This window comes from Pollicipes pollicipes, unplaced genomic scaffold (genome assembly GCF_011947565.3).
Source record: "Pollicipes pollicipes isolate AB1234 unplaced genomic scaffold, Ppol_2.1 Scaffold_3087;HRSCAF=3621_pilon_pilon_pilon, whole genome shotgun sequence".
NCBI lineage: Eukaryota > Metazoa > Arthropoda > Thecostraca > Pollicipedomorpha > Pollicipedidae > Pollicipes > Pollicipes pollicipes.
This window is the reverse complement of record NW_023596225.1, coordinates 4,497,829-4,525,624: the sequence shown is the minus strand read 5'-3', so window position 1 is coordinate 4,525,624 and position 27,796 is coordinate 4,497,829. Positions and strand designations below refer to the sequence as shown.

General features: G+C 49.8%; 1 protein-coding gene across 7 annotated transcripts; it reads right to left on the bottom strand.

Annotated features, from left to right (window-relative positions):
- Window positions 1-2,510: 2,510 nt before the first annotated feature.
- On the bottom strand, window positions 2,511-27,502 carry LOC119114823 (2-aminoethanethiol dioxygenase). Of its 7 annotated transcripts, none has more exons than XM_037238863.1 (5): window positions 27,432-27,502; window positions 22,322-22,431; window positions 8,550-8,641; window positions 7,687-7,776; window positions 2,511-4,991 (listed from the first exon to the last, which is right to left on the bottom strand). In XM_037238863.1, the coding sequence occupies exons 3-5, from the start codon at window positions 8,631-8,633 to the stop codon at window positions 4,209-4,211; spliced, it is 957 nt and encodes a 318-aa protein (XP_037094758.1). In that variant the 5' UTR covers window positions 8,634-8,641; window positions 22,322-22,431; window positions 27,432-27,502; the 3' UTR covers window positions 2,511-4,208. The 7 variants fall into 7 exon arrangements, with proteins under 7 accessions (XP_037094758.1, XP_037094761.1, XP_037094759.1 ...); XM_037238866.1 differs by having other exon boundaries at window positions 8,583-8,641; XM_037238864.1 differs by having other exon boundaries at window positions 27,410-27,457.
- Window positions 27,503-27,796: the final 294 nt, after the last annotated feature.

The window sequence follows — 27,796 nt, the reverse complement described above, 5'->3', positions numbered from 1 at the left end:
GCCCACGACCTGCTTGCTAAGACTCTGCAGTGACTCTAAGACACATCCCATCAAGACATTGGATTCCTGTTTTCCGTAACCGTGGGCTTCGCTAAAAACTGACTGCACTTCCTGGATCCTCTTGCGACACCTGTTGGAAATTATTTCCAGCTACATGCGTGTGTTTCCTCTGACACTTCTCGAAGCAATAGGACGGAAAGCAACCACATTAGCCTCTCAGACGTCGTTAAACAGGCAGCTCTAAGTCGTTGCAAGGGGTTTGGTGGCCGATCATTGGTATATTATATGTAAACCCTACCCACTCTAGCACGTGGTAGGTACCCGGGGTTGGATTTCTGAGGCCGCTGATTGTTTGGCCAGGCAGATGCCAGTTGGCGGGAGGCGGAGGGATCTTCATCATGATATGGCGTGTAAAAGCGGCAATTTTGCTAAGTTACGCCAAACCCCGGCATCATCTAAAAACCTAGTTTTTACCTGGCATACTTGACTACGCCAAACGCTTATGACAGATCCATTTTAAACTTCATGGCCTGCTGAGGAGACTAAGCCATCAGGCAAACGAACCGAGGTTGTACAAAAAGACTGAACGGAGCCTTTGGCTCCACAGCAACCTGGCGTTTGCCCCTACACATCTCCGTCATCGTGGATGGTAGCATAAGATGCTGTCATTTGCCATCTGAAAGATTTTTGATATGAAGATACCCGGCGAACTAAGTAAATCGGCATGCGTGTTTAAGGTAGCCCAAAAGTAAGCTGAGCGTAAATTACATTTGGAAAAGGGTGGCAGTTAACGTAACCGCCACCCCCAAAATTGAAAACTGGGGACCATGGCTCCCTGGCCCCCTGTTCCTGCACCCATGCTTATGCATACGAGACCCTGCCTTGCGGCGACACAAAACCTAAACAGGTTTGCTTGTTGTTTGCTTTTGAGCGCAGTAGGGTGAAGTTTGATGTGTTTGGCCATATGTTTAGGGTTTATGGTTTCAATTAATTTGATAAACCAATGTGGGCCCGCCGCGCGCGTGTCGTATCATCGTCTGTTGCCGACCGCCGCCCGCGCAGGCCGTGGGTCGCCGTGCAGCGCTCCTCAAAAATCCCCGGTGCTCCGAAAGTAGAAACGCTAGGAGCACACTGTTTGTGTCAAAATACGCAAAATGGATATCTCGCAGGCTGTTGAAAATTTGGGCGCAGTTGCGCGGCATGCCGAAGAGGCCTCCTCAAAAACTTAAACGGGTCACATCGATCCCCTATCGGGGCCAGGGTTCAGCGCATTATTTTCTGTCGGTTTCTTTTTATTCAAGTACCGCGCTGGTTTTACAACCTCGTCCCACCTATCACAAATTGGTGGCGGCGCCGCTGACTGTACCTATTTGCGTTTGTGGGGTCTGTTAATCTGTGTTCAGTACGTACGTGCTGCCTCGCTCGAAAAAACGTGTCCCATCGCAGACCATGGTAGCCACTTTCGTCGCAATTCTGGCTGCACCCCTGAATCGACCACAACTCCGCTTGAGCGTCTGAGCAGATGTTTCATGCACTACACGGAACACTCGTGAGGTCTGTCTGTAGGTCTGCACTCACAGGTCTGTAGTGTGGGCGGCTCGTGCAGGGCGTCGCAGCACTGACTCGAGTACGTCTACAACGGGCCCTCACTGTTTTTCGGAACAGCGCGCACCAACAAGTATGTGGAAAGCATACCACATCCGTCCACATAATGTGAAAACCGCAGCGAGGTAGCTCTGGTGAGCATCGTATTCGCGCAGTCTGGTGAGGCAAGTCATCACTAAACGACCATCCGCCGGTCCCTTGAGCGCACAGTCATCGAAGATACGCCATGAGTTGGGCCAGTGAGCAAATACTTCTCGTTTTTTCCGTCAAACCTCTGAAGTTCGCAATCCGCTGTTGAAGCAGCTGCAGCTGCAAGCTCGTTACTAGTGATATGAGAAGCCACACTACAACAGATTATATATATATATATATATATATATATATATATATATATACACATTTCAGGCCTGCAGCCGTTTAGTGGCGCACAATGCCCGGCTGTGGGTTAGGACCACACAGGTTACCATCGTATGGAGTACGACCCATGAGGAGCACGACGATACCCCGCTCGGCACGAATTCGCAACTGCGCTGGGCCTCGGCCTCCCAAGGAGCGGCATCTTTCCCGTGGATAGAAATTTTGTGTAACTTGGCGATGACGTAGATCCTGGGGATTCTTCCGTTGGACTCGCAAGGTGGAACTGAATGTTTGCTTGCAGCAGAATGGTTCCACAGCCTTGTGCTCTTGTTGTGGGTAAGCACGGACATTGCAACCCTTTCCGCACCTGTGTACGCTCTGCATGACACACCCCTGATCGGCAAAGGATGCAGACCAACACCGCTCACGGCCGCTGAGAGCCACTCCATAGTCCTCACGACCAAGACGTGTCACGCCGGCTGCGCCCGACGTGTGGACATCCTCGTTGCGTTCGGCGGCCTTCAAACACTGCCCGGGCACACATCCCCAGTGTTCATGCATAACTGTATTTCATACGAAAGCGGCCAAGCCCAGGTGGGTGTCTGACCCCGGCAGAGGCCGGCCGCCGCCGCCGCCTGCCGCCCCCCGCACACGCAGGGCCGACACCGCGCCCTAGGCGTAACACACAGAGGTCAACAACGCGCCGAGCCGGCACCGGGCTGACTAGAGACATGCGGGGCTGTTCGCACCGTGCCGCTCACTGACGGCGACCGAGGCCACCCAACCCGGTCAGTCCCGGGCGAGGCGCCCGGCCAGCAGCCGGGCCACCTCCAACAAGCAGGAACGGGGTTCGATCCACGTTTTAACCATGTAACGCCATAGGGCTGATGTTCATGCTCCAGATACTGGAGGGGGCACTGGTCCCCCTCCCACACTGCTGCACCGCTGCGCCGGACTGCCCCGGCCAGCGCCTTGGCGGACACACGACGTTAGCTGACAGGCGTTAAAGACGGCGCCGCCGCCCCTAGTTTTATTTACAGCACACTGACTCTAAGAAAGAGTCCTCAAAGAGGTGCGCCTGGCGCGCCCCTCCGCGGCAGGCAGGCACCCGGCCGAGACGCCACCGCTTCGCGATGAGCCAGGCTCGCGCCGCAGGCTGAGCCTCGGTAGCTTCAGTGGTGAGCTTCGCACGGCTGCGGGAGTGCCGGCCGACCCCGCTGGCCAGCACGAGGTGGCGGCTGACCAGGGCGTGTTGTGCGCGAGGCGCTCGAGGCCGGCCCTTCTCCCCGGTGTCGGCCCATCCTCTCAAAGGACTTGCACACCTTCACACACGGAGAACAAACGCTTCACTAGCACTGCTTAACGTCAGTACGGTCACATCCAGTCGGTGTCCTAGTTTACCCACATGGTTCCTTCCACAGCCCAATTTACCGAGACGATCAAATAGTCCCTCAGCCACCTCGAGGAGGTCCACACGTACCCTCACCCATCCAGACGACTCACAAGGCCTTATGATCCTAAAATGATCAGCTTCTGAATACAGTAAAAACTTTCGTACACCTCCCGAAAGTTAAGCAAGACAACTTCCCAACGCCGGCACACTTCGCTGAGTAAGGGACTTGAAAGGCTGTGTCATGACCTGCGCCTACGAATCACACATGCCACCCTTGACCGCCCACCAGTCCGGAGACGCGTCGGCTACCGCGAGTAATATTGCCCAGGGCCGAGCCGGTAGCGTCGCGCCGCACGCACCGCCGCCAGCTCCCTCTGCCTCCGTCAGCATGGCACCTGACGCGCACGGCGCCGCTCGACAGCGGCAGCGGCAGCGGCGCACCAGCCGCCGGCGCCGGGACCGCCGGGCCGGCGGAGACCGCAGGCCGGCTGGGCAGCCCGAGCGACACGTGACCAGGAGCCGGCGGAGCGCAGCGCGGCGCTCCAGTTTCCCCCGCCACCTTATGCAGCGCTGCACTCCGCCACGACCGCCTTCGAGGCGAGTCGGCTCTCCACGCGCACTGCCACCGCGCCCCCCGCCACCGCACCAGGAGCGACCGGACGGCGGTCGGAGTAAGTCAGGCGGCAGCGCACACCCGGTCACGTCCGCTCGGGCCGCCGTCGCCGTTCTGTCCCACCCGCGGCGCTTCAGTGGTCGCGACGCGGGGCGGACTGGCGGGCCGCCGGCTTCACGGGCCTGAACGGGAGAGCCGGCCGGGAGCGGGCCGGCCGGGCCGGCCAGTCGATTGGCGGCCTCAGCGAATATCGTCGAGTGGCGGGCCGCGGTACGGCGCCGAGTCCGAGAAGAACGAGTTATTGCGCACGCGGATGAGCCAGCCGTCGGAGGCCACCTCGCCACCCGTCAGCTGGCGCAGCTTCTCCGGCTCCAGCTCGCGGAAGTTGTGGTAGATGTGCTCGTCGTCGTCGTAGGGCGGCGCCAGTATGTCGAGGAACGCCACGGGTCCGTCGACGGCCCGGATCTGGTGGATGTTGGACTGATTGGGTGTCAGCAGGCACGGCGGGTCTGTCGCGCCCAGGCGGCGTGGCGTCTCCTTCACAGTGTGGTAGATGGGCCCCAGCGGAGTCTGGCGCATATCCCAGTCCATCGCGCCCTCCTGGGCGCTACTCCGCACTCCGTTCAGAATGCCAGGCGCCGCCGGCACGCGCGTGAACGACTGCATCAGCAGGTGACCGTGCAGCACCTTCAGCACACCGTGCATGTGCGGGTGGTCGTGCGTGGGCAGCGTGAAGCCGTTCTTAAGGATGAAAATCCCAATGCTGACAGAGTCGTTCTCGAAGAGGCGGACGTAGGTCATGGGCGCCACGCCCAGGTCCTGGCGGTAAGGTCGCGTGTCGCGCACCCAGCGCGGGTCGAAGCCCACGTCCTGTGCCGTCAGCTGGCTAACCAGCTGGTTCAGCTTGGCCAGGCCTTCGCGGAACACCTTTTCAGAGCCTCCCGGCGATCGGAACACGTCGACCGCCAGCCGCACCACGCGCTGCACGATGAACTGGCCGGGCACAGACGTCATGGCGCCGCCCTGCAACACACGAGGGGGCGTCACCGTTCGCCCGGGCCCAGACTGGCAGCACCATCCCTCCGACGCGTGTTCAGTCACGCGTGCCAAATCATTTCAAAGGCGACTCAATCAGCAATTTACAGTACGACCACGTCGCCTATCAGTGGTCGCATCTAGTGACTTCGTGTGATTTCCCAGTGCAGGCCATCAGTTCACACCACTTTGTGAGATGGACGTAAAATGTTGCATCTAGATTAATTAAGAAACTTAACGGCGCGATGAAAATCAATCGCCAGTTGTTTCAAAATAGCGCCAAGAATGGCGCATTGCCAAGCAGCGGCACACGCTCCACAAACAAACTGACTCGTAACCGAGCGATCCTTCGCAGCTGTTTCATGCCTTTCTGCCAATTGCGAGGGTGGTTTCCCAGCCAATCCACAGATATGCGGCCGCAAAAATCCGAAAAGAAAGCAGACGTTTCGTACCTATTCGAAACTACGAATTCCGTAAGTTGTTAAGTGCATTTGCGAGGAATATTATGGATATAGATAAGACAATAGCGTTAACCTTATTCCTTGTAGAATAAGCACGAGAAAGAAGGGACACATACATTGCAATTTCAGTTATATGCCTTTATCTAAACAAATACCAGCAGGACATTTAAAAATGTCTGCCGATCATACTACATTTTGCAGTTGTTTTTTTTTAATCAGCGAGCCGCAGTTTTTATAAGTCACCAACATTCAGGGGATTAAACAAAGAGCAAACGCCTTCCAACCTACTATGATAAAATGTATATCTCGCCAACAAGACTTGCTTCGAAGGTCTGATACGCGAAAATTTGAGACTTGGGACGATTTGATACGCGACTATGAGATTTAAGAAGATTTGATACGAGAAAAATACGTGTACATGCAAATGAATTCAGGTAAACAGGCATCACGCATCATCCATACACGCAGGCAATTTAAAGTTAACGCGCATCACGCATCATGCATCACGTGCACATGCAAACGATTTCGATAAAACGGACATCGCGCATCAAGTTGCATCAAGAGGAAAATAAGTGAATCCATTTTATAAAAAGTCGGTTATCGGTCATTAAAGCGCAGGGTTCATCTCAGCCGATCATGCGAATATGATGTGCATATGTAAGTGAGTGATGAAGACGTGAGTATGTGCGCAGTAATAAGTGATGGGTGTGTATGAAAGATGCCTGACGCGTGATTAGCGATGCATATTGCATTAAAATCGTTTGCATGTACAAGTGATATGTGACGCCTGTTCAGTTGAAACCGCTCGCATGTATGAATGGTGCGTGACGCCCGTTTATTTGAATTTGTTTGCATGCACACATTTTTTCGCGTATTTTAAGCATTAGTTAGATTTACACTGCATCGTAATGATATCTGGCCATTGCTCCTTGTTACTGCCTGGATGCTGGCGGCTTATTAAAACTGTGGCTCGCGGTTTCAAAACAAAAACAAAAAACGGGTGGGATCGGCAGGCAATTTTGAATCTACTGCCGATTTTGTTCCGATGAAGCATGTAGCCGAAATATCAATACATCTATCTCTCCTTTCTCCTGGTTATTCTACGTGGAATAAGGCAAACAGAACTGTCTTATCTATAAACTACCAATTCGGCCACGTTGAAATATCTCCAATGATTGGCAAGTCAGTTGCGGTCAAACGACATCAACTTGTGTTTTCATCTCGCCTTCCCCTCCCCCCCCCCCCCCCCCACGGAGCCTCCGGCGTGTCGCCTGTGCCTGTCGTTCGTGTTCAGCTTAACACATGCTGTCGTTTACTTCCCGGGGTCCGAGGAGTCATGTGAAACTACAAGAGATCCTTGCACGGTCTTGATCGGGAATCAGAAGCAGCAGGAATCTCGAGGCAACTAGTCCACGACAGATCTTTCACCTTCCGTAACTCGACCAACTTAATCGCGTAATGTTCTAGCCCATTCGCTACCATACCATAGAAAATGGGAGGCATTACTTTTAGCGCTATCAAGCAAGATAATCTCAACAGGGTGCCTACTAGAGCTGAGGATTCACAGCATTTTGTGAATTAGAATTCGATTCAATTCGAATCCTAGCGTAGGTGGATTGGGATTGGGACTTAAAATTGTTCTGAAACTTAATTCGAATAGATCAGAATCTTTCTTTTCAATGAAATTTTGAAATGATACAAGGCTATGAAAAGGGAGACGGACAGTTCAGTCCAAAGCATACCAGACAAGTTACGTGACGGGAAGGTGAACTTAAAAAAATGCATAATATTACGTGCATAATTGAGTGATGGCTTTTAGGACTGCCTGGCTATGGGATTCGAATCATCGCTTTATGGGTTCAAAGATTTGAAAGATTAGACACAGTTTCCGGCACAAATATTCGCTGTTGCTATAGTCACTTCTGAACACGACATAGAAGCAAGGAAAATTGTTACATCGCCAAACGCTTTCTCCATAGTACATACCTCAACGAAAACCAAACCTTTGGAGCCTACACCAACTGGTAGCAATGTCTCCCTCTAGTCTTTCGACCCAGTTACAAATGCGCGCGGACAGAACAGTCTGCCAGAACACCATAAAATGTTAAAAATGAGCCTAAACACGAATTCAAAGTTTAGGAATTACGATGCGGATAGTGTTTGATCCGAATCTGCATCCACCCACCAAAGAACTGGAGCCCAAGACTGCAGGGAATCCTCACCTCCTTCTCCAACACGCATTTACAGCGGTTGGGCGAGCACCCGTGCCAACATCCTATACGGCCGCCACCGTTCGTCGCAGATCGACTCATCTGTGAGTGGAGCGGACACGCTGAAGAGAGAGAGAGAGAGCGGCCGCCCTACGACCATGAAGTGACGCCGGGGTAGCCTGCGCCGTCAGCCTACTTGACGACCACTGACTTAAACACCGCCTCAGAAGCTGAGAGCTCTCCTATTTCAACATCTATTACATTAGTTATATGTAGTAGCGTGCCATTAAAGCAGGAAGCCACATGTCATGAACACTTTATCCTTTTTACCCGAACGCTCTACAAAAGCAGGCATGTCGACAGGCGTTAAGGTCCGATAAGGCAGTTTTTTAAGTCATATTTAAGCATGGTGTAGTAATCTTTTAAAAAAACCCACATGCGTAAAACTGGATGCAGAACTAGACGTCTGACCGTGTGCAATGTTATGCGATCCAATGACAGTTACCGAAAAATCCGTTTAAGGCCAATCCGATGCTTATTAGCCAGAGCGGTCAGACAGGTTGGAGTGAATGGTTCTTATCCCATAGAGCTCTTGATTTGTTTTTGGAATTTCCGGGAGCGAGTGATTCCTTAGGGCAAAAATTACACAGCCGTTCTTCATGCTTTTCGGATAACGAAACCACAAGTCAGAGGGCTATTCTATTAATCGCCACCCACACACAATCTCCCTGGACACGCACCGATGCCATGATCAAAAATGGCGCAGCAAACGAATGCTCAAGCGGCACCAGACTGACGAACACTGCCCAGGTTGCGATTCGTCGGGTTTACGCACTCTACACCTCGCCGGTGGTAGCGCTACTGGGCGGTCTCACCTGGCCACGAGCTCTCTGTTTTCCGGTACGTACCGTAGGACACGGTCTGTGTAGGTCGGACGTCACTCCAGCCGCTGTCGACATGCACCCGCCTGCAAAAAACACGGCTCCGGCCTCAGAGCACACCCGGTGAACACGGTCGAACGGGGCATGGGGCACACCGCCACCCCCTGGGCTGCTGGCAACCGTTTAGCGACGCCACAGACAGCGACTGGGAACTGACACGGGGTGGGTTCACGACCAACGATCCAACACGCACCTCAGAACCCGCGCCCACGCCGCATGCCGCGTGGCGACCACACGACGACTAAGTGGGGGTCGGACGCCCGGCCGCGCATGGCGCCTCCGGTCAGCTGACCGGCACCCCGCCCCGGGCGTCTGGCAAGCGGCTGCGAGCTGGGTCAGTAGAGCAGGCGGCGCCAGCCGCCGGCAAGCCGCGAACAGGCCCGGCCCCGGCAGTGCACCAGCACCGCTGACCACCAAGCACTTGTCACACCTTACTCCGGCGAACCCACGACTTTGGCACACGCTTGTGTCGCTCATGTACTTGTGCGCAGCCTGACATCAGCCCTAGACAACAAAAGAGTGAAGCCCTCTGCTTCCTTATCCACGCTTTTGGTTTCTCGCCATTTCGGCTGATAGTAGGCGGTCTGGTTCTTCATCAGTCCATACGCGTCCTGACACGGGGGCGGTTGGAGTTTCGAATGGGAAGTGCCAACAACGAAACTCCTCCCGGGCGCCTAAAGACCAGTGCTAATAACAGAACATAACGACCGCACGCATGCCTCTCCGTAATCTGACACAATTAGCTTGGAATAACTGCCTCAAGCCAACACAACCCGTTCCGTAGTCCCGAGCTTAGACGCGGGGAAACCACTTATTAGGTAAGGCGCCCAAACGCTTTGAAAACTAACACGGACATACCTAGGTTGAGCTTTCCATAGCATTTTGGCCACATTGTCATGACATTTTTGAGGGATGGGCCGGCATATTTAGTTTTCCTTCTTGTTGTTAAGCACGGAAGCCCAAAAGTGGTGGGTCTCGAATGCAACACGGGTTTCATCTAGAATATTTCCCCAGCACTCGCACTGGTGCCAAGGTAAATATACAGCACCGAAACTCGAAAGCCTTCACACATGGGAACTGAATGGCAAGCGCGGTCTGACCAAAGGCCATGGGTAACAAGAATAGGCGCAGCGACTGGAAACACGCAATGAATGACGTCATGTCCGTCTTAACAGCCTAAAAATAGTGCCAGAACCCAGTGCCACCCAGTAAACCTTGCCGTTTCATCACCCTGCCCGTCGGCTGGATCAGGTTGGCAACGGCAGTCAGACGTGTTCATTTTTACACATCGCACCACGGCACATGTGCCGGGCCAGCCCCAACCATAGCTTTCCGGTATGTCGTCAGCTGGCCACGGTGGCCTGCATCCCGCCCTCGTCGCGCCGCCGCCCGCTGAGCGCCGGCTGATGATCGGGGCCGCTCGAACCGCCACTCGTGACCTCTCAGTCAGCCCCTGGTTCGTACACCCACGCCGCTGTCGGCGCAAAGTCCCCGGTCCTGTCGATGATGATGATTGGGGTTTTAGGGCGCGTCGATTTCTAGGGTCATTTTGCGCCCTCCCCGGTCCTGTCATGCCACTCGTGACCTTTCAGTCAGCTCCTGCTTCGTACACACACGCCGTTGTCGGCGCCAAGTCCCCGGTCCTGTTACGCCACTCGTGACCTCTCAGTCAGCTCCTGGTTCGTAACACACGCCGTTGTCGGCGCCAAGTCCCCGGTCCTGTTACGCCACTCGTGACCTCTCAGTCAGCTCCTGGTTCGTACACACATGCCGCTGCCGGCGCCAAGTCCCCGGTCCTGTCACGATACTCGTGACCTCTCAGTCAGCTCCTGCTTCGTACACACACGCCGCTGCCGGCGCCAAGTCCCCGGTCCTGTTACGCCACTCGTGACCTCTCAGTCAGCTCCTGGTTCGTACACACATGCCGCTGCCGGCGCCAAGTCCCCCGGTCCTGTCACGATACTCGTGACCTCTCAGTCAGCTCCTGCTTCGTACACACATGCCGCTGCCGGCGCCAAGTCACCGGTCCTGTTACGCCACTTCGTGACCCTCTCAGTCAGCTCCTGGTTCGTACACACATGCCGCTGCCGGCGCCAAGTCCCCGGTCCTGTTACGCCAACTCGTGACCTCTCAGTCAGCCTCCTGCTTCGTTACACACATGCCGCTGCCGGCGCCAAGTCCCCGGTCTGTTACGCCACTCGTGACCTCTCAGTCAGCTCCTGGTTCGTACACACATGCCGCTGCCGGCGCAAGTCCCCGGTTCTGTTACGCCACTCGTGACCTCTCAGTCAGCTCCTGGTTCGTACACACATGCCGCTGCCGGCGCCAAGTCCCGGTCCTGTTACGCCACTCGTGACCTCTCAGTCAGCTCCTGCTTCGTACACACATGCCGCTGCCGGCGCCAAGTCCCCGGTCCTGTTACGCCACTCGTGACCTCTCAGTCAGCTCCTGGTTCGTACACACATGCCGCTGCCGGCGCCAAGTCCCCGGTCTGTTACGCCACTCGTGACCTCTCAGTCAGCTCCTGGTTCGTACACACACGCCGTTGTCGGCGCCAAGTCCCCGGTCCTGTTACGCCACTCGTGACCTCTCAGTCAGGTCCTGGTTCGTAAACACACGCCGTTGTCGGCGCCAAGTCCCCGGTCCTGTCACGCCACTCGTGACCTCTCAGTCAGCTCCTGGTTCGTACACACATGCCGCTGCCGGCGCCAAGTCCCCGGTCCTGTCACGCCACTCGTGACCTCTCAGTTAGCTCCTGGTTCGTACACACACGTCGTTGTCGGCGCCAAGTCCCCGCCCTGTCACTTTGGACGGCTACGGGATCAAGTTTGGGCCCAATCGCAATGAACAGATCAGTTGACTCCACAAAGCCCGTTCTAATTTCTGAAAAGCCTATCAAAATCGGATAACAAATGCATGACTTCTTCATGCACCGCACTGCAACATAGATGCTGTGCTGAAACCTGCTCTGACGTCATCGCACGGCTCCCTTCCATCTGCCGTGCGCTTATGGGGCGAGCTGGGGGGACCGGCCCAAGGTCGTACCGGTCACGCCAGAGCGGGGCTGACAACAACTGGCCGTTTCAGTTTCAAATTCGGTTTTAACAGCTTCTGTGGTTTGGGAGCCAACACAGGTGTAATAGTGCGAGGTCTGAGACGTGCGAGACGTGTCAGAGGTCTTTTGGAGGTTAACAAAGGGGCGTTTTGGTGAGAACCGATAACACCTCTGATAACGGGTATTTTGATCATCAAAAATCGATCTCCAAAAAGTTTCAGGAATCAAAATTGGGACGCTTGGGACATGCTTGATGCTTAATGAAGCAGATTTCCTTGCATCCGACAAAAAAACAATTTATGGGCAGGTTCAATTTCTTAAACCTTAAGCCAACGCATCATGACGGATGGATAGACGGATGGATGCGTAGTATGTGGCTGACTAGCGCCTGCCGCCTGTCAGCTACAGCTCCAGCTTTGCGGCCTCCACCGTGGCCGAATGTCATGGGAGGTCGCCACTGCGAGGTCGCACGCTCCACCTGGGGACGTAACAACTCTGACCGGCGCCGCGGCTGTGTGCAGCCACGTCCTGTTCATGGATAAATGGATGGGTGGATAGATGTGCGGATGGACAGGTGGATGAACGGATGGATGGATGAATGGATAAAAAAGAATAATCAATATCCGGCAAATCACTGATCCTGGCCCGAGTGAATCGAAGGGCTGTCAACCGTTTTGGGAACTGAATCTCGGATCCATGGAGGCTATGGGAAAATAAACTATGACCAACACTGAGAGGGATTCTTGAAGGCTCGGTAGAAGCAATCCACAGCTCTTTCAAGAGGCCATTCAAAAGCTCACGACGCTTCGCATTGCCTGAACCAGAAGGAATAAAATCCCTCAACTGATGCGGCATTCCAAGTGTAAGTTGTGTGGCCTTCCACAATATGTGGGTTTCTAACTTGTCTGATATGCGCGCGTGTCGTGCCCACGACATGAGTGCAACTGAGCCACAATTGAGGACCACATGTGGCTTACGCGTTAACATCCACGTTGCCTCAGCGTGTACATTTTGATCTCCCCTGTCCCAGGCTCTTTTTCAAACATGTTTAAGATTGTCTGTGAACGCTACAGACAGGACCATATGCCCACCAGAAAAGGGGGCAAACCCCATTTTAAGTAAATCCCTTCCATCCATTACCATATGACAATATTGACCGCAAAAAGCACCCGCGGACTCAGTAGTAGGCGGCCCTGTGCTCTGTTCTCCCGTGTTCCGACAACTTAGACTGCGGGAGCCAACTAACGTGGGTCTAATTTTTCTGGCTGTACATTTTGAAACCAAGATGCATTTTCGTGTGCCTGCGCATCACAACCGTGGCCAATAGACGACTCCTCTGGGCCGTTGGCCCTCTGGGCGTACCACGCCTCTTCCCGTTGGATCGTGCGACGCGGCAGCTGGCTGGCTTCGCGGGCGATGACTGCGGACCGCAATGGACAATGACTGATGATCTTAGCCCTCCAGTGATCCGACAGACTGCTGGGGACGCGATCGGTGCCGTGCTTCACCTCAGGATACAGAATGACAGCAGAACGGCAGCGGCCCTCACCGCCACCCGGTGCACTCTCGCCACGCGGAATATGTGATCACGAATGTCTCCCGTCAGGCGCTATGACGGTGTCCTCTGATTACATGCCGAAGAATTCTCAATGCATCGGTTTGTAGTGAAGCCCTCAGCAGCCACAAATACAGGTGACCGCAGGATGCCATGGCAGCATCTTAGCAACCAGACCAGAGAGCCAGTGCCATAACACATAACATAACAGCGGTATCTGACCCAACTTGAACAAAACCATATCGCGATCCGTTTATTTTATATATCATTTCTGACTTAGGGTAATAAGCATTGGGTAGCACCGAACCGAGCCAAATACACGGACTGCATTGGATGAACTTGGTCAGCTGCCGTTTTTCTAATAACCATTTTGGGAACAGCTACTCTACAAATAATCACATTCATGAGAAATGCGTTCATTGCCTGAATTCATATTATAGAATCAATGATGACGACCTGCAAGGGAAACGAGCTTACTATTGTTTTACAATCGCCCACAGACTGTGTCGGTTGGAAGACGTTGGATGGAGGACCGATTGCCAGCTGACCGACCCACACTACCAACACTACTCTGGTTGTGCCAGTATCTGGTTTCTTTTCTATATCTCATCCATCTCATCTGTTACATGGCCGTGGATTCTGGCCACATCTTGTTTCGATATCAACAAAAAGCGTACCACTTGATCGAAATTTGTACGTTTGACAAGCAAGAAGCGAGCAAACAAGCGAGCAAGCAAGCAAGCAAACAAGCAACTCTGACAGCATTTAAACAAGACCTTGACGGTTGGTCAGGAGGAGTTCTAGTATTGTTTCTATTCTATAACTTTGTATGAATTATTTGTTATTCTATTAAACATTTAGTGTTTGTTTCCTATCCTCTATTATTTCCATACTTCTTAAAATATAATGGGGTACTGCAAGATCCTAATGCAGTTGATCGAGTGCACCACTCAAAATACACTCAAGCTATTTTGCCATGACGAGCACATGGTTTCAGCTATCAGGTACCCATTTGTACAAGCCAGACAATCATATTCAACCAATAGTAAAGGCTCATTAGTTGTAGTGGTGGTATACAAACATGCTGACTATTTGACAAGCATGTGGTATGTGACTAAACTGTTTCCATTGGAAATGCGTGGATCATTCAGGTGATAATCTCAGTTGTAAGACACTCTCTTCTAAGTTGTAAGCAATGATCGTCAACGAACAGCAACGTTTTATTGGTTGTAATGGTGATGAGAGCATGATGCTTGACACGTCTGTGGTGTCTGACTTGCATGTGGCGTGAAAGCAGAAATATGTTAGTTATCCTATGTGATGGTTTCCGCTGCCAGGCATTCACTTATACACAAGCTGTAGGCTATGTTCTTCAACGAGCAGTTAAGCGTTGTTATTTCCAGTGTTTTTTTTGCGTGGTGTGAGAGCAGAATCATGAGGGTTATCCCCTGATATTTTCAGCTGTCAGGACCTCAATCCTAAGCTGCAGGCAAGTGATCTAGAGTTAGCAAGGAAGCTTTGTTATTTGTATTGGTGATATCAAGGCATGCTGATCGTTTGAGCAACCTACTGATTACATGTCGTGGGGGCATTCGGGAGTGTATTCACGCGCCCTCCCCTTTCTGAGCGCTTGTGGGCAACCATGGCCGGGACGTCCCTCAACCTGGAGAAGCCCCAGAACATTTCGCCGCATCAAACATTTGTCACGTGGTGCTAATCGCACAGCCCACGCGATGCTTCATGAGTCAGATCTGCCTAGGATCATGAATGCGAGCTATTTGTGGTGATTTTACGTCGGATCGGTTCACTTTTATTCCACCTCAGCTGGCATAGTTACGTGATTCAGATGTGAATTATGTCTTAGCGTCTTACGGAACACGGGCAGGGTCAGTTTATGCCGCTCAGCTGTGCGGATTAAATCTGCACCGCTTGCACCACCGTCAATGAGGCCGAAGGGAAAAACCCGCGTGCATGTTTGGGCGGCAGTCGTCCAGGTTCTCAAATCGCGAGGGATGCGCGGTGTGCATGTCGGGCAGCGAGGGACTCCCCAAATCTGAGAAGCCCGCACACACTTCGCCCGAGCTTACGCATGTGTCCATGACCTCACGGAGAAAGACGTACTACGTTGTTGCGATATTTCTAATCGAAACGGAAATGTCACGCATTAGCACGTTTAGACATTTACCCCAGGTTCCCTTTCTGTGACAATTTTACCCTCGGCCATCTTGATTAGAACCAGGTATTAAAACTCATGAATTCCATGCGGCCGAATCGCTTGATTCGGTCACATGTATTGTCAACTACGACAACGTTGCATTTCAGTTTTAACCACATTCACGCTGGAAATGGATCCATCATTTATTCATTTCAATATATAAAACGTTTAGGAAAACTGTGCTCGCTTTTCCACAAAACTTCAGTTAAATCACTAGCACATACACATCAGTGACGCGAGTTCGTCTGGTTTTTCAAACCGCGAGTACATGTGAGCAAGGCGCATCTTCGGCCGTAATGGAGACGCGTTATATAACCTCACCTCACCGAGTCATCGGTCGAAGCTGCCATCTGCCACAGTGGGGCGGCTTCGACGGAGCACGACCGCCCACTAAGCTCGTAAACACGATCCCAAGCGGGCTACCCCTCTTGCACGATAATGCCCCTGACGTGGCGGCTGGCAAAAGGAGACCCAAGTCTACCTCGGACAAAGGATGTAGACTGCCTCCTCCAATTTTGACGTGAGCTGCGCACCGTCCGACGTGTAGTGCATCTCCAAACTCCGCTCACCTTCCCACATCTATCGGACGTTTCCCTTTTCTTGTCGTGAGCGCAGCGTCCTAGAATCGCCGTGGTTGTGCGTAAAGCAAAGAACACCCTATGAAGAATCGCTTCATTCCTTTTCCCTCTTTCAATATTAATTTTTCACTCCCACTTCACGTTGTATTCCACACTACCAGCCCCATACCGTCCTCCCACATATGCTCCTATTATATGGCGTATGGCGTTGGCGTTTATATGGCGTCATCCAAGTCCTAGCTCACTTGAAGTCACCAAGCATAAGCAAGGCTTCATAGACCTTGCACTCCTATGGCTGTGTCCCGCCCCATCTACGGCTGAATCATGGCTGAATCATCTTTGTGCTTGAATTGCTACATCAGCATCCAAACCGGAACCTTTGTAACCTACCTTCTTATGGCTCCGAGCTAGGTCTGAACAACAAACGTGAATCATGATGGAATGTTTCGCGGTATTTGCTAATAACAAACGTAAGCAGTTGACATGCGGGGTGATAAGATGCGTTCAGACGCACACAGCGAGGCATCAGCACAGGATGTAGAGCTGGCTTATGCTACGCAGCACGTTCGCACACATCGACGCCCAACCATGACGGAAGGCTTCTCTCGGTAGTTAAAGAGAAGTCAGACATCTTACCCAAATATACAATGAACAAAAGGGTCCAACAAGCCCATTAGAGCCGCGTACCATATAGTCTAACTTTGGACATCCAGTCTATGTATGCAATGCCTTCAAGGCCAGAGCCCCAGCCACTCGCATGGACCAATCTCAGGTTATTTACAAAATACACGGCATAAATGAGATTTATATTTCGTTGTACCACGAAAAGCCCAGCAATCATTTTTCTCCGACATTTTTCTGAAGAAAATTGACTACTCAACTGCATTTCTTCAGAAATGTAGACATAGTAAATGCAAAGAGTGTCTTTCAAATTAAATGATAAAAGCTGAATGTTGGAGTTTGAGCGCTCATCTTTGCTATTTTTAAGTCACCTGGGCTGATAAAAAAAATAAAGAAAAACTTCAAGTGGTTGTACTGATTTACGTACTTACGTTTTTCTTGGTCTAATTCGAAGGTGATACGAATGCATTTTCCTTTCAATTATATGACATTTACAGATGCTATCTATAGACTAAAATATCAATAGACGTCTCTCCAAAAGTAAATGAGTGAAGACTTTCATACATTCAATATTGGATTCATAAGCCAGTCACCAAACGCACTCAAGCACCCAAGAGAACATTTCATAGCAAATGGGGATTATTTAAAGGAAGCAATTATTTTCATCCAAAATTTTGCAGTTCCTAATCACTATTGCGCAGTTTTTGGTTCATAAAGTGGCTCACTTAAGATAAATATAAGCCCTTCCAGCCTTGATACTTCATCCATGCTACATCTTTCCGTACATAGCTTTGGGACGGAAATGCTGCGGCTAACACAGTTATATATATATATATATATATATATATATATATATAACTTATTATATATATATGTATATATTTAACTTATTATATATATATATATATATATATATATATATAAATCCCCCTCCCTCCCTCCCTCCCTCCCTCCCTCCCTCCCTCCCTCCCTCCCTCCCTCCCTCCCTCCCTCCCTCCCTCCTCCCTCCCTCCCTCGGCCACATGAACCTTTGGGCCTGCATGCTACCTCAATATTAAATACTTCTTGATTCTTACCTCTCCCTCTCAAAACCTGCAGCAGCATAATGGGTACAATCACACAGGGGGGAGGGGGAAGGGGCCGACAAAACATGTTCATCCAAAAATTAGTCAAAGACCTTGTCTCTTTCCAGGTTAGCGTACAGCCTCTCCCTAAATTACAACTTGGACCAAATCTGCGTAACTCAGAAGACAAGGCTGCATGAGTGTAGCAGTAGTAGTGTAGTAGTAAGTAGGGCTTTCTGTCACTTCGACTGCGCGGTCATATGGCGCCCGCAGCTCAAAGTTGTTCAAAAATTTCAACGAGGGCTGGTATGTGCCGCGGAAGATTTGGGTCGGCGTTTATATAGAACAGAAGTTAACACGCGAAGGGACTTTAAGGGGTGTTGGATGTGTAATGAGTCACTGCCGAGCAAATCGGAGAGCGTGAGAGACCGTGCAGTTGGATAGTATCGCAGACGCTCAACACGTAATGCGGGGCAAGAGAACAGCACATAACGCACAGTAAGCGCTGTGTTACATCGGCGGCACCGAGGTGGTCCATCACGACACAAAAGTTATCTATGGGTGGCGTGAGCATGGCCGATGCGCAAGCGACTTAAAATGGCTTCCCCACCTGGACTTCCAACAGCATGACTGCATTCCTGGATAACCGGCTCAATTATTTTCAATTCGCTGGTGTCCGCGCGTCCGACGTGTTCTGCCACCGGCCTCGTAAAGGGGACGATATGGCAGGGCGTGAGTCCGCGGCCGGTATTGGATGCTCCCTTGTGCATGGCCGAAGCATAGGACGCTTTGCGGCGGCAACGGCAAGCTCATTTCCAGCAATTCCCTCGTGGTTTGGAATCCACCATAGTGTTATGATCTTCCCGGCCTCTTGCAATGACTCAAGACGTAATAAAATGTCCCGTATAAGGGAATTTGCGGGATTAAAACGTCCTAATACCAAAAGACCACTTAGCCAGTCGGATAAAATCACGTATAAGGCATCTTCGTCCACCTGTATAAACCAGAGTGCCCTACTGATGGCAATGACCTCTGCCGTACACAGAGATGAATACGCGGCAGCAACATGAATGACCGTGTGTGACTTGTCGACAGCTGCTGATACTAGCATCCACGGAGGGTTGGGAGGCTGGATGGGCGCAGCACACCCCGGAGACTCAATCCACTCGTACGAAGGACACCATGAACCCGCTGGCAAAAAGGCGCGGCACCACGCGTTCGCTCATCGCGGAAAACATTTAATGTTTGGCGTAAACAAGCAACGCCGTGTGTTACGTGATCACGAAACTGCGCCAGTTTGCTAGCGTACCGAAACCCCAACTACTTTCTTCGGATCACCAGTGGCCGTTTATTGGCTTCAACGCCGAAGCTAGCTGCTGGAGATGTCCGAAAGCACTGTGGTGAACCCCAGCGCAGTATCACACCCGTTTTTACGCTTTTTTAAACAGAATCTGGGGAACCGTCACATACCAGACAGGTACGGTCCAGGTTGGAACCTATCTGAGAGCAGTACAAAATAAAACGTTTTCTGCCAGACCGCACGATATTCGCTCAGAACATTTTTAAAGGGTCAGAGATCTTAGACATCGTTCCCTGGGTGTTTTAGCATGCTGGCGGTATTCGGAAATGCTAACTTCTTGGCCCTCATAATCTGATGCAAGAAAAACGCAACTTCAATTGTTCAGAAAATTTATTCTACGGCGTGGATGCCAACCAACCACTTTCTAACCTCCCATCCGATCTTCTGGAGTTAATGGCTCCTGAAGAAGCCATACAGCACCGCTACGGTTATGAAATTGGATTTGTAGGAAAAAACTTGTAAAAATTCAAGTTTTAAATTGAATTTCATTAACAAAGATTCAAATATCAAAAAGCAGCTTTTAAATGGCACGACCAGTTTGGAATGTTCATCATCACAGCCATAATTCGTACGTGAAAATAACGATATTAAATATTTCCTAGGTCAATGCATTCCTTACATAAACCAAAAGAAAGGCAAAGACACGGATTCGTTTTTCATCGGGCCAGGTTACAGATCCTTTGCTTTATGGGTATATCACATTAAGTCCAAGTTCAAAAGGAGAGGATTCGATGTACTTTCATTTCTTCAAAAGTGTATCAATTTTGAGCCAGAATCAAAACCAAAATCCCCACATACTACAATTAAATCACAAAATGCTGTGAATCCTCAGCTTTAACAAACTTTCCTAGTTCACACTACAGTATGCCCATTTGGACACAAAATATGACACCTTTGGATTTCAAAAGCCTGCGGCATGTCTCCATTCAATTTTTCCGCGACACATTTCTCTGTAAAAGAAACAAAACCTTTTTCCCAGGCAACGCAATACTCTAACTCATCAAATTTAGACGTCTTTCCAGCTTGTTGACTTCCCATCGGACACCATGGAGTTTATGCGGTCTAGGCATCGACTACTCTAGTGCCCGCAATATCCCAAATTTATGTGCAAAACCTGCCACGTCATGTCCAAGAACGCGCACGACAGCCGTAACGTACCTGCCGTGATCCAATGCGCCCGCCGGTCCACACCTCGCGGCCTGTAATCCTTCCTCTCCACTCACCCCATGCGTCGAGAAACTGAGAGAAACTACCCACCAGCACAGGTCTCGCGCAACTTTTGTATCTTACGATACTCGATCTCAGAGGTGTCGGCGAAATCGGGGCTAACACCCAGAGTCACTGGCCACTTTTCGCCTTCGTGCACGTGTTTTTTTCAGAGCAGATGAGCCATGCACTGATGACGCATGCATTGGTACCGACCAGGAGAAAAGCGGGAGATACCCACCCTCAGCATGACCGCCTATGACGGGTCCCGGGGAATGCTCCCGGGAAGTCTTCGACCCGACTCCGGCGCGCTGAGGCGAAATAGTAGACGAGGTTGGCGCGGATGTGACGTATATACTACCGTGCAGTGAGAGCATCGTCCGATTGTACGGTGTGGGCGAGGACGGGTAAGTGAAGCTGGTGAACATTGGTAACAGAATTGTTTAAGATGGCTGGACGATATAAACCACTGTGTCGTACGCGTGGGTGGTACTTTTTGCTTAGTGCAGACCATCATTGTGCGGTTTGTGCACGGAAACCCTCATGGCTTCATTCTGTCTGGTATGAAATTCGGAGCCCAAATTTCAGTAGGGTTGAATTTCCTGACGAAATTATACAATTCCAACACCGAACACAATTGCTGTACATCATTGTGTAAAACTATGGTAAGAGCTTGACAATACCTTGGTGAGTTCAGTCACCACGGAAGCAAAATTTTGTCCTTCAAAGTGTTTCCTTATATCTAAAGTACAGGGCCGTTCTTACAAATCTCACATCTCGATTTTGTAAGCTGGTGGGTGTAATCGATCATCATATTTTTGTGGGTGGATTAGGTAACTTTGAGTGTCTGTAAGCCATGCGAAAGATGCTTATTCGCATTGCTGTGAAGCAGAAAGTCTGCCCTCGAAACCAGTAGCATTCCCCCATTGGGGCACTTCTCCCTTATCTTACCTACGTCCAGAACATCGTTTATAACCAGACGTTAACATTTTCCTAACTTATCTAAATATGACCTAGGATGTGACAAAATGAGGCTTGTCATGCTAATCTGATTAATCACATGTCAAATTAGAATGTATGCCTTTGTTGGCTGAGACATCTCACAATGAGTTCGTGGTTTCGTGTCTTGATTTCTTTCACACTTTCATATTTTCGTGGTCAAACTTTTCATTCCCCACTCTAGCTTAAAAGCAATCCAAGCTCAATGCGTGAGCGTGATACATGGAATGGGTTCTCCCCATAGTGACGTGGGTACAGAAAAAAACGAATTTTCTCTTTCTCCAAGAACTGTTTCCCGTCATGTCAAGGTTATCCTTCATTTGCCATTTTCGAGCACGCCATTCACAGCAAGCATGCGGAGAGAAATCAGGGTAGTAGACTCCGCAGAACGAGGTTCAGTACAACAAACTGCAGTGTTATACCATACATACACTGCATGCGCAACGTAGGATAGATTTCTAGTTTGTACCAAATGTTTGGCAGCCAGTAACTGAAGGCAGCGTGGCACTGGTGCCACAATAGTAAATGCATTTAAAATTGTAATGAATGTCGGGCCCAGACTTTTGCAGGAAACTCTCAAGGAGCTGCACACATCACACTGCCAGCATATATTGGCTGATAGCAAACCATATAGCATATTCAACAGGGAACTGGTAAATAAATTTTAGAAGCCCCGGCTTCGAGACACGACCTTTCGATTACAGTTCCGGCACGTTACCCATTGAGCTACTACAACCACGGGACGCGCCACGAAAGTCGCATGATCCACGGTGTACCGTACCTAAAAAAGACTTTGACTCGGTGGGCAGCGGGAATTTGACTTCTCTAGACAAAAAAGGTTATAAATCGGTTAAGACAATTAAACGTCGCTTGGTGCCGGGTTGATCGATCCTTATGGGCTAGCACGAAAAGTAGGCCGCAGAGCGATTGCGTTTACCAACGTCCTTCGGTGGGGCTAGTCAGGAACACCCTGCAGCCGAACAGGCCTGCTTTGCACCTGACACATAGTAAAATCCAGCGAACGCGGAGCCAAACCAGCTGACGGCGACTGACCTGCAGGGAGTGGGGCTCAGTCAGCTCAGCGATCTCAACCAGCGACCAGATGGTAGCCGCCCGCACGCCGAGCTTGGCCCTTGCGGTGCGCGGAGCAGCTGCTGCGCCTCCTGGCGGCACGCGAGAGGCAGACGTCAGGCGGTGTCAACATCAGTCACCCCGACTCCAGACCGTCAGCGTGATGGGCGTCAGTAAACAGCACCGCCCGAAGCCTGCTGGCAGCCGTGCCGTTGGCGCAATACTTTTTGCTTGTGGCACGCTCGTAAACAGACATCACAGCGACCAAAAGCTGACAGGAAAACAGAACTCTGTGACCCCAAGGTCCGTACAAGCCACTAAATTCTCATTTCTCATAACACTGTGTTGTTTCTCCCCGCACAAGTTTTCTGCAAGTCGCAAAAACAGCGTGTTTGTACGACCAATCAGGCAATGAAGCAGGCATGAAATTCGTTCATGAGGAATGTGAACGTCAATCAGCTGTATTCATTTGATCACTTTTGTCGCAAATGTGTACAAATTAAGGAATTGGACAACAAAAAAGGTGTTAACAGCAAACAACACCCTACCCAGACCAGTGAAGGCTGCAGCTAAAGTTACAACGCCCAAGGCGTAACAAAAGAAATGCAACCCCGTGTACATCAACCATAGTTCAAACTACGCTGGATGAATTTGGTCAACTGACGTTTTTCTAATAACCATTTTACACACTAGTCTACAGAAAATCATATCCATGAAAAACCCTAAATATCAAAATTCATCAGCATAGAATCAAGTATTATAACCTGCAAGGAGGGCCTACCACTGGCTTACATTAGCGCAGACGCTATGACGTCCCTGGCTGGGATGATCTGCTGATGGTGGCAGCAGCCGCGCTTAGGGTAAGGTGACGTCAGGGGGACAGGATGGCCCGTGCCGAGCTCTGCGGTCCGTTCAGTTTTGGCCACATAAGTCTACCACTGACCCGACATTTCACGATCGGATGGTGGAGTTAGCGCTCACACAACCACTGCTTAGCCTAGGTGCCGGGCTCAGAAACCCATCCACTCCAAAGTTCCGGACTGAGTCTTAAAAAGCTATCGCTCAGTGGGAACCATGACACAAGCTGTCAAACCTGCCTGCGTTCAAGAATCGAGCAGCTTCTAGGAGCATGTATGGTATGTATGTAGGTATGCCATCATAGGTATTTTGTCTCTTATCCTTCATGATACGGCTTGACAGATTCGCGCCATAGACGAGTTAAGCTGAACCTAAAACAGCTAGTTACGTCAATAAAATTCGTTGCACACTAATATACGATACAGTATGCATCATACCAGCATTAAAGTGTAAACACCGCAGAAGTTACGAGCCATATAGCGTATAGCACACTCCTGTGCTCCAAGACCGATTCAGAAAGTGGACGGTAATTTGCCTCTAACGACTGCAGTTCACCGACCGTTCCATGCAAATAAAGCACGACAACGGAAGGTACGCTGACAGGTCATCAGAATATAGTTTGGTAGCCTCGGGTGTCCCGCGTCCGAGGCTCGAGCGGCCCAACTGGAGACCAGTGACCTTGCCACGAGCATGTCGCGTACAAACCGCGTCCGAGGCTCGAGCGGCCCATCTGGAGACCAGTGACCTTGCCACGAGCATGTCGCGTACAAACCGCGGCCCAGGCTCGCTGTTCATGGTCTTACACACTTCTGTGACGACGCGTTCCTCAATCATTCGCTCAATTCGTTTCCCAGAGTCTGGAGTGCCGAGCCGATAAGTTCACGTCGCCATTTTTCTTCCAAAACTCTAGCTTCATTCCACAACCCCTGGGTGGACCCACATTTCAGGACGATCCCTATTTCTTGGTGTAGGGGCAGAGTGTAGATGCTTCTGCCGAACTTGTTAACATGCAGGACACTGCCATTGTCACACAAACCCCAAGAAGCACTCCTTTCTGGTTGCAGGACAGATCGATTCACATGGGCTGATAATATCGCTGGATTCCCATTGAAAAACAAAAGAAAGCAAACTGAAGAGTGAAGCTTCATCAGAAGATTTCTTTTAAAACACATTCTGAAGGATCTGTGATGGTGACTTGCAGTTTAGGGCAGCTGCTGGCCAAAAGTTGTTACATACACTCTAAGCCCACCATCCACATTGTGAGAGTCTATTTAGTGGACAATTTTGCTTCCAAACTTTTGCTAGACAACATGCTGAAGGAATCATATGATGCACATTGAGGCAGCATGTCATGCCAGACTTGGGCTGACTCCTGCTGGCCCATTGTCATAAAAACTTCTTTATTAATCAAGCCATACCAGGCATCCACATTGTGCAGCCTACCTAGTGCTGCTGGCTGACCAGTTGAGGTTTCCTCCTCCTCCCCCCTCCCCTCCCAGTGAAATGGCACTGTGCCCAATGACATGGAGGTAACATATGAGCTAGAAGCAGCAGCAGCAGCAGCAGAGTACATGTTCAAGAGCATGTGATTGAGTTGCACACCAAAGACTCTTCAGAGCATTACACACACCCCTTGCATGCATGCTACTCTTGGCAGGCCACTCAGAGTTGGACGTCCGCTAACTTTGTGATGTAATGCAAATACCTTTATATCTGATGCAAAGAATAGTTTAGCTCCTCTGAGACCAATGCGGGACAGGGGCTGCAAGTGGTTGTAGGCAACACATAAATAGATTATAAAAGGAGGTGTTAACACATTACATGACTCAGCAATAACAAACCAGTACTGTTGTTTCATGTGGATACACTGAATCCAGTGCTGTTTTGCCAAGTACTGTTAATTAGGCTGTATCTTTTCACTGCTCAGTCACGCAACCCATTTTGTGAAACAACATCCCTAATAAGCACTGCAATTACCATCACACTGATATAATATTATGAAGATTACATAGCAGTCTACTAGATCTTATTTCATGCCAGGAGGCATATGTCAAAATGCTACTTTTTATGTCCAGTGATTGGGACAATGGAGGTAACTGGTCCAAAGTGGCCATGCCTTATGCAAGATTTCAACAGCCATGACCAATTCAAAGACCCTTGCATCCAAGAAAGTGGATGATTGGAACATCACACAACTAGATATGACAGCAGTACACAAAGTTGCAGACCCATTGTTATAAATACACACTCATTGTCATGATGGAACCTATGTGCTACACACATATATCTTGATCAGATGTCAATGTTGAGAATATAGGGAGGAGAAGCAAGTGAACTGTTTGTGACCCATTGAAGGGGAAGGGTCCAACCAAGTTGCATACCTCTGCACAGGATTTTTCTCCCACCTTAACTTACAAGGTAATCTTTGCTTTAAAAAAACATTTCACTTAAGCATCATCTTACCTTCAAGTCATGTCATATTTGTTTTTACAAAGCATGTTAATTTCACTCATTTCTATCTGCTTGGGCACGCTCAAGCTCCTCTGGAACCATAGTGTCTTGTGGGCCCTGATTCATTTAGCTATGCCCACGACTCAATCTCTTTGCAGGGACCCACATACCTATGGCCACAACAAGAAGCATGGCCCCTGTAGCCCTCCCCCTACCCCACACCTTCCCCCTTTTACATTAGATGTGCTGCTACCCTTCACTGGAAGCCAAAAACATGGAGACAATGGCATGGTGGAAACAACTACAATCAGGAAAGGATCAGTAGATATCCATATTGCCACAGATTTCCATAAGGTAACGTCCTTGACCTTCCCACAAGAGTGAACAGTGAGGCCATGTGAGTGAACAAAAATTGCTTTATGGTTGGAGCACCACAGCATTCCCACTTTTATGCACATTTTCTTCAAATTTTCAAAAAATGATAATGGGTTATACATAGGTTACCTTGAGATCAAATTCTGCACCTGTCACAGCTTGCAGCACAAACTCTAACCCTATTGCCTGAGGAAATGGATTTAGCTTCCCAGCAATTTAATTCTATTTTAGCAGGCCATATTCTGTCCTGACATAGCTCCCTGATCTCTGCTAGGATCTTCCAGCCTAGCAGGCTGACATGCACAATTTGTGCATAGTCAACATGCACAAATTACATTGATTACCATGGAATCTGGGAAGCAAAGCCTGGTCTTCACTCTGCAAGCCATGGTGGGTCTCAATAAGACCTGATAAGCAGGGCTGGGACCAAGAAGCAAATTGGGAACATCTTTGAAATTGTGTGCCAGAAATTACCAAAGTAGAGCATCTAATGCTACCTTGAGGATGCTTATGCCCACACAGCAAACTAAAAGTCCTATGTTCAGCATCAGTCACCACCAAATTCAGTACATATTGTTTCCAGGAGCATAGCTGCTGCTTGGGTAATTTCAAGCAAAACTATTCTTAGAACCTTATACAATGCACCATAACTTCAAGAGTCAGCATAATTTCATCTGGCTGGATTTGACAATTAATCTATAAGCTTACCTCAATGAGGTTACTTAAGTATCCCAGTGTATTTTTTAATGCTGTACTCATGCATCTTGATACCTAAACAGTCCAGCAAAAAAGCATGCTTTGGTAGTATGTCAGGCTAGCAAAAGGTAATGCAACTGGATAGCTTGGTTCTCAAATTATGGTCACGTTCAGGTTGCTGCAACTGTGTTAGCAATACCCGTCTTGGTTTATGGTTGACCCAATCATATTGTCAACACCTGCCATCATTTAAACTAGGTGTGCCAAATATAATATTAATGATTCTTATCATTTCTTAACTATCCTAATTGTTTGCATCATTTCCCCTCCCCCCCCCCCCACCCACAGTCCTAAAGCAACTTTCATGGCTGGGCAGGCATGTTCTTACAGTGGGGCATGACCCACACCGATGTAGTTAGCTACAACAAAACATTCATGATTATTTAAGCGATATTTCAGATCAACTTTAATCATTTCCTCATATTGCTTTGGTTATCAAAATGCATACCAACCACACACAAAGTCACAGATGTTCTGGTTGGAAGAATGGATACAGATTTAGGGTGCTATCCACGGGCCATACGCTGTGCCAAGAATGCCGCCTTGCAAGTTCCCATACTTCCACTCCGTTCAGTATTAAATCGATCCATAAGAGTACGATGAGCATTTCCAACCATTATCTAACAATACCTGAATATCAGAATCGACCCACCTCCCACACACCCTCCCGACGCTGAGTATCGTAGACGACAAAAATGAGTCGTCCTTTTTGTCGTGGATAAGCCTAGTAATCGTATTCGAAGGGCACCAGTGGTATCAGTTGACGTCCACTCGTTCGGAAACCTACGAGTTATAGGGTATCTACCTGTCGGGTTACGTATAACAAGCCCACAGTGCAACTGGTAATTTCTCCCCGTCTCGACCTACCGTATTCTACTTACACAAGTTTAGGCAGACTTAAGGCAATCCAATAGCAGCAGCAGCATTTTCAAGTTGGAAGCAATCATATATGATGCAAGATAGCTTCCATATCAAAGTTATTTACCTTTTTCGTTACAAAACGCTGCCAGCTGGTGA

Bases quoted from the DNA above. Each gene is read 5' to 3' on its own strand.
- LOC119114823 (XM_037238863.1), bottom strand. From the start codon at position 8,633: ATGTCGACAGCGGCTGGAGTGACGTCCGACCTACACAGACCGTGTCCT. The intron at 7,777-8,549 runs GTGAGACCGCCC...CTCCACTCACAG, and splicing joins AACAGAGAGCTCGTGGCCAG to ATGAGTCGATCTGCGACGAA. The intron at 4,992-7,686 runs GTGAGGATTCCC...CGTGTGTTGCAG, and splicing joins AATGCGTGTTGGAGAAGGAG to GGCGGCGCCATGACGTCTGT.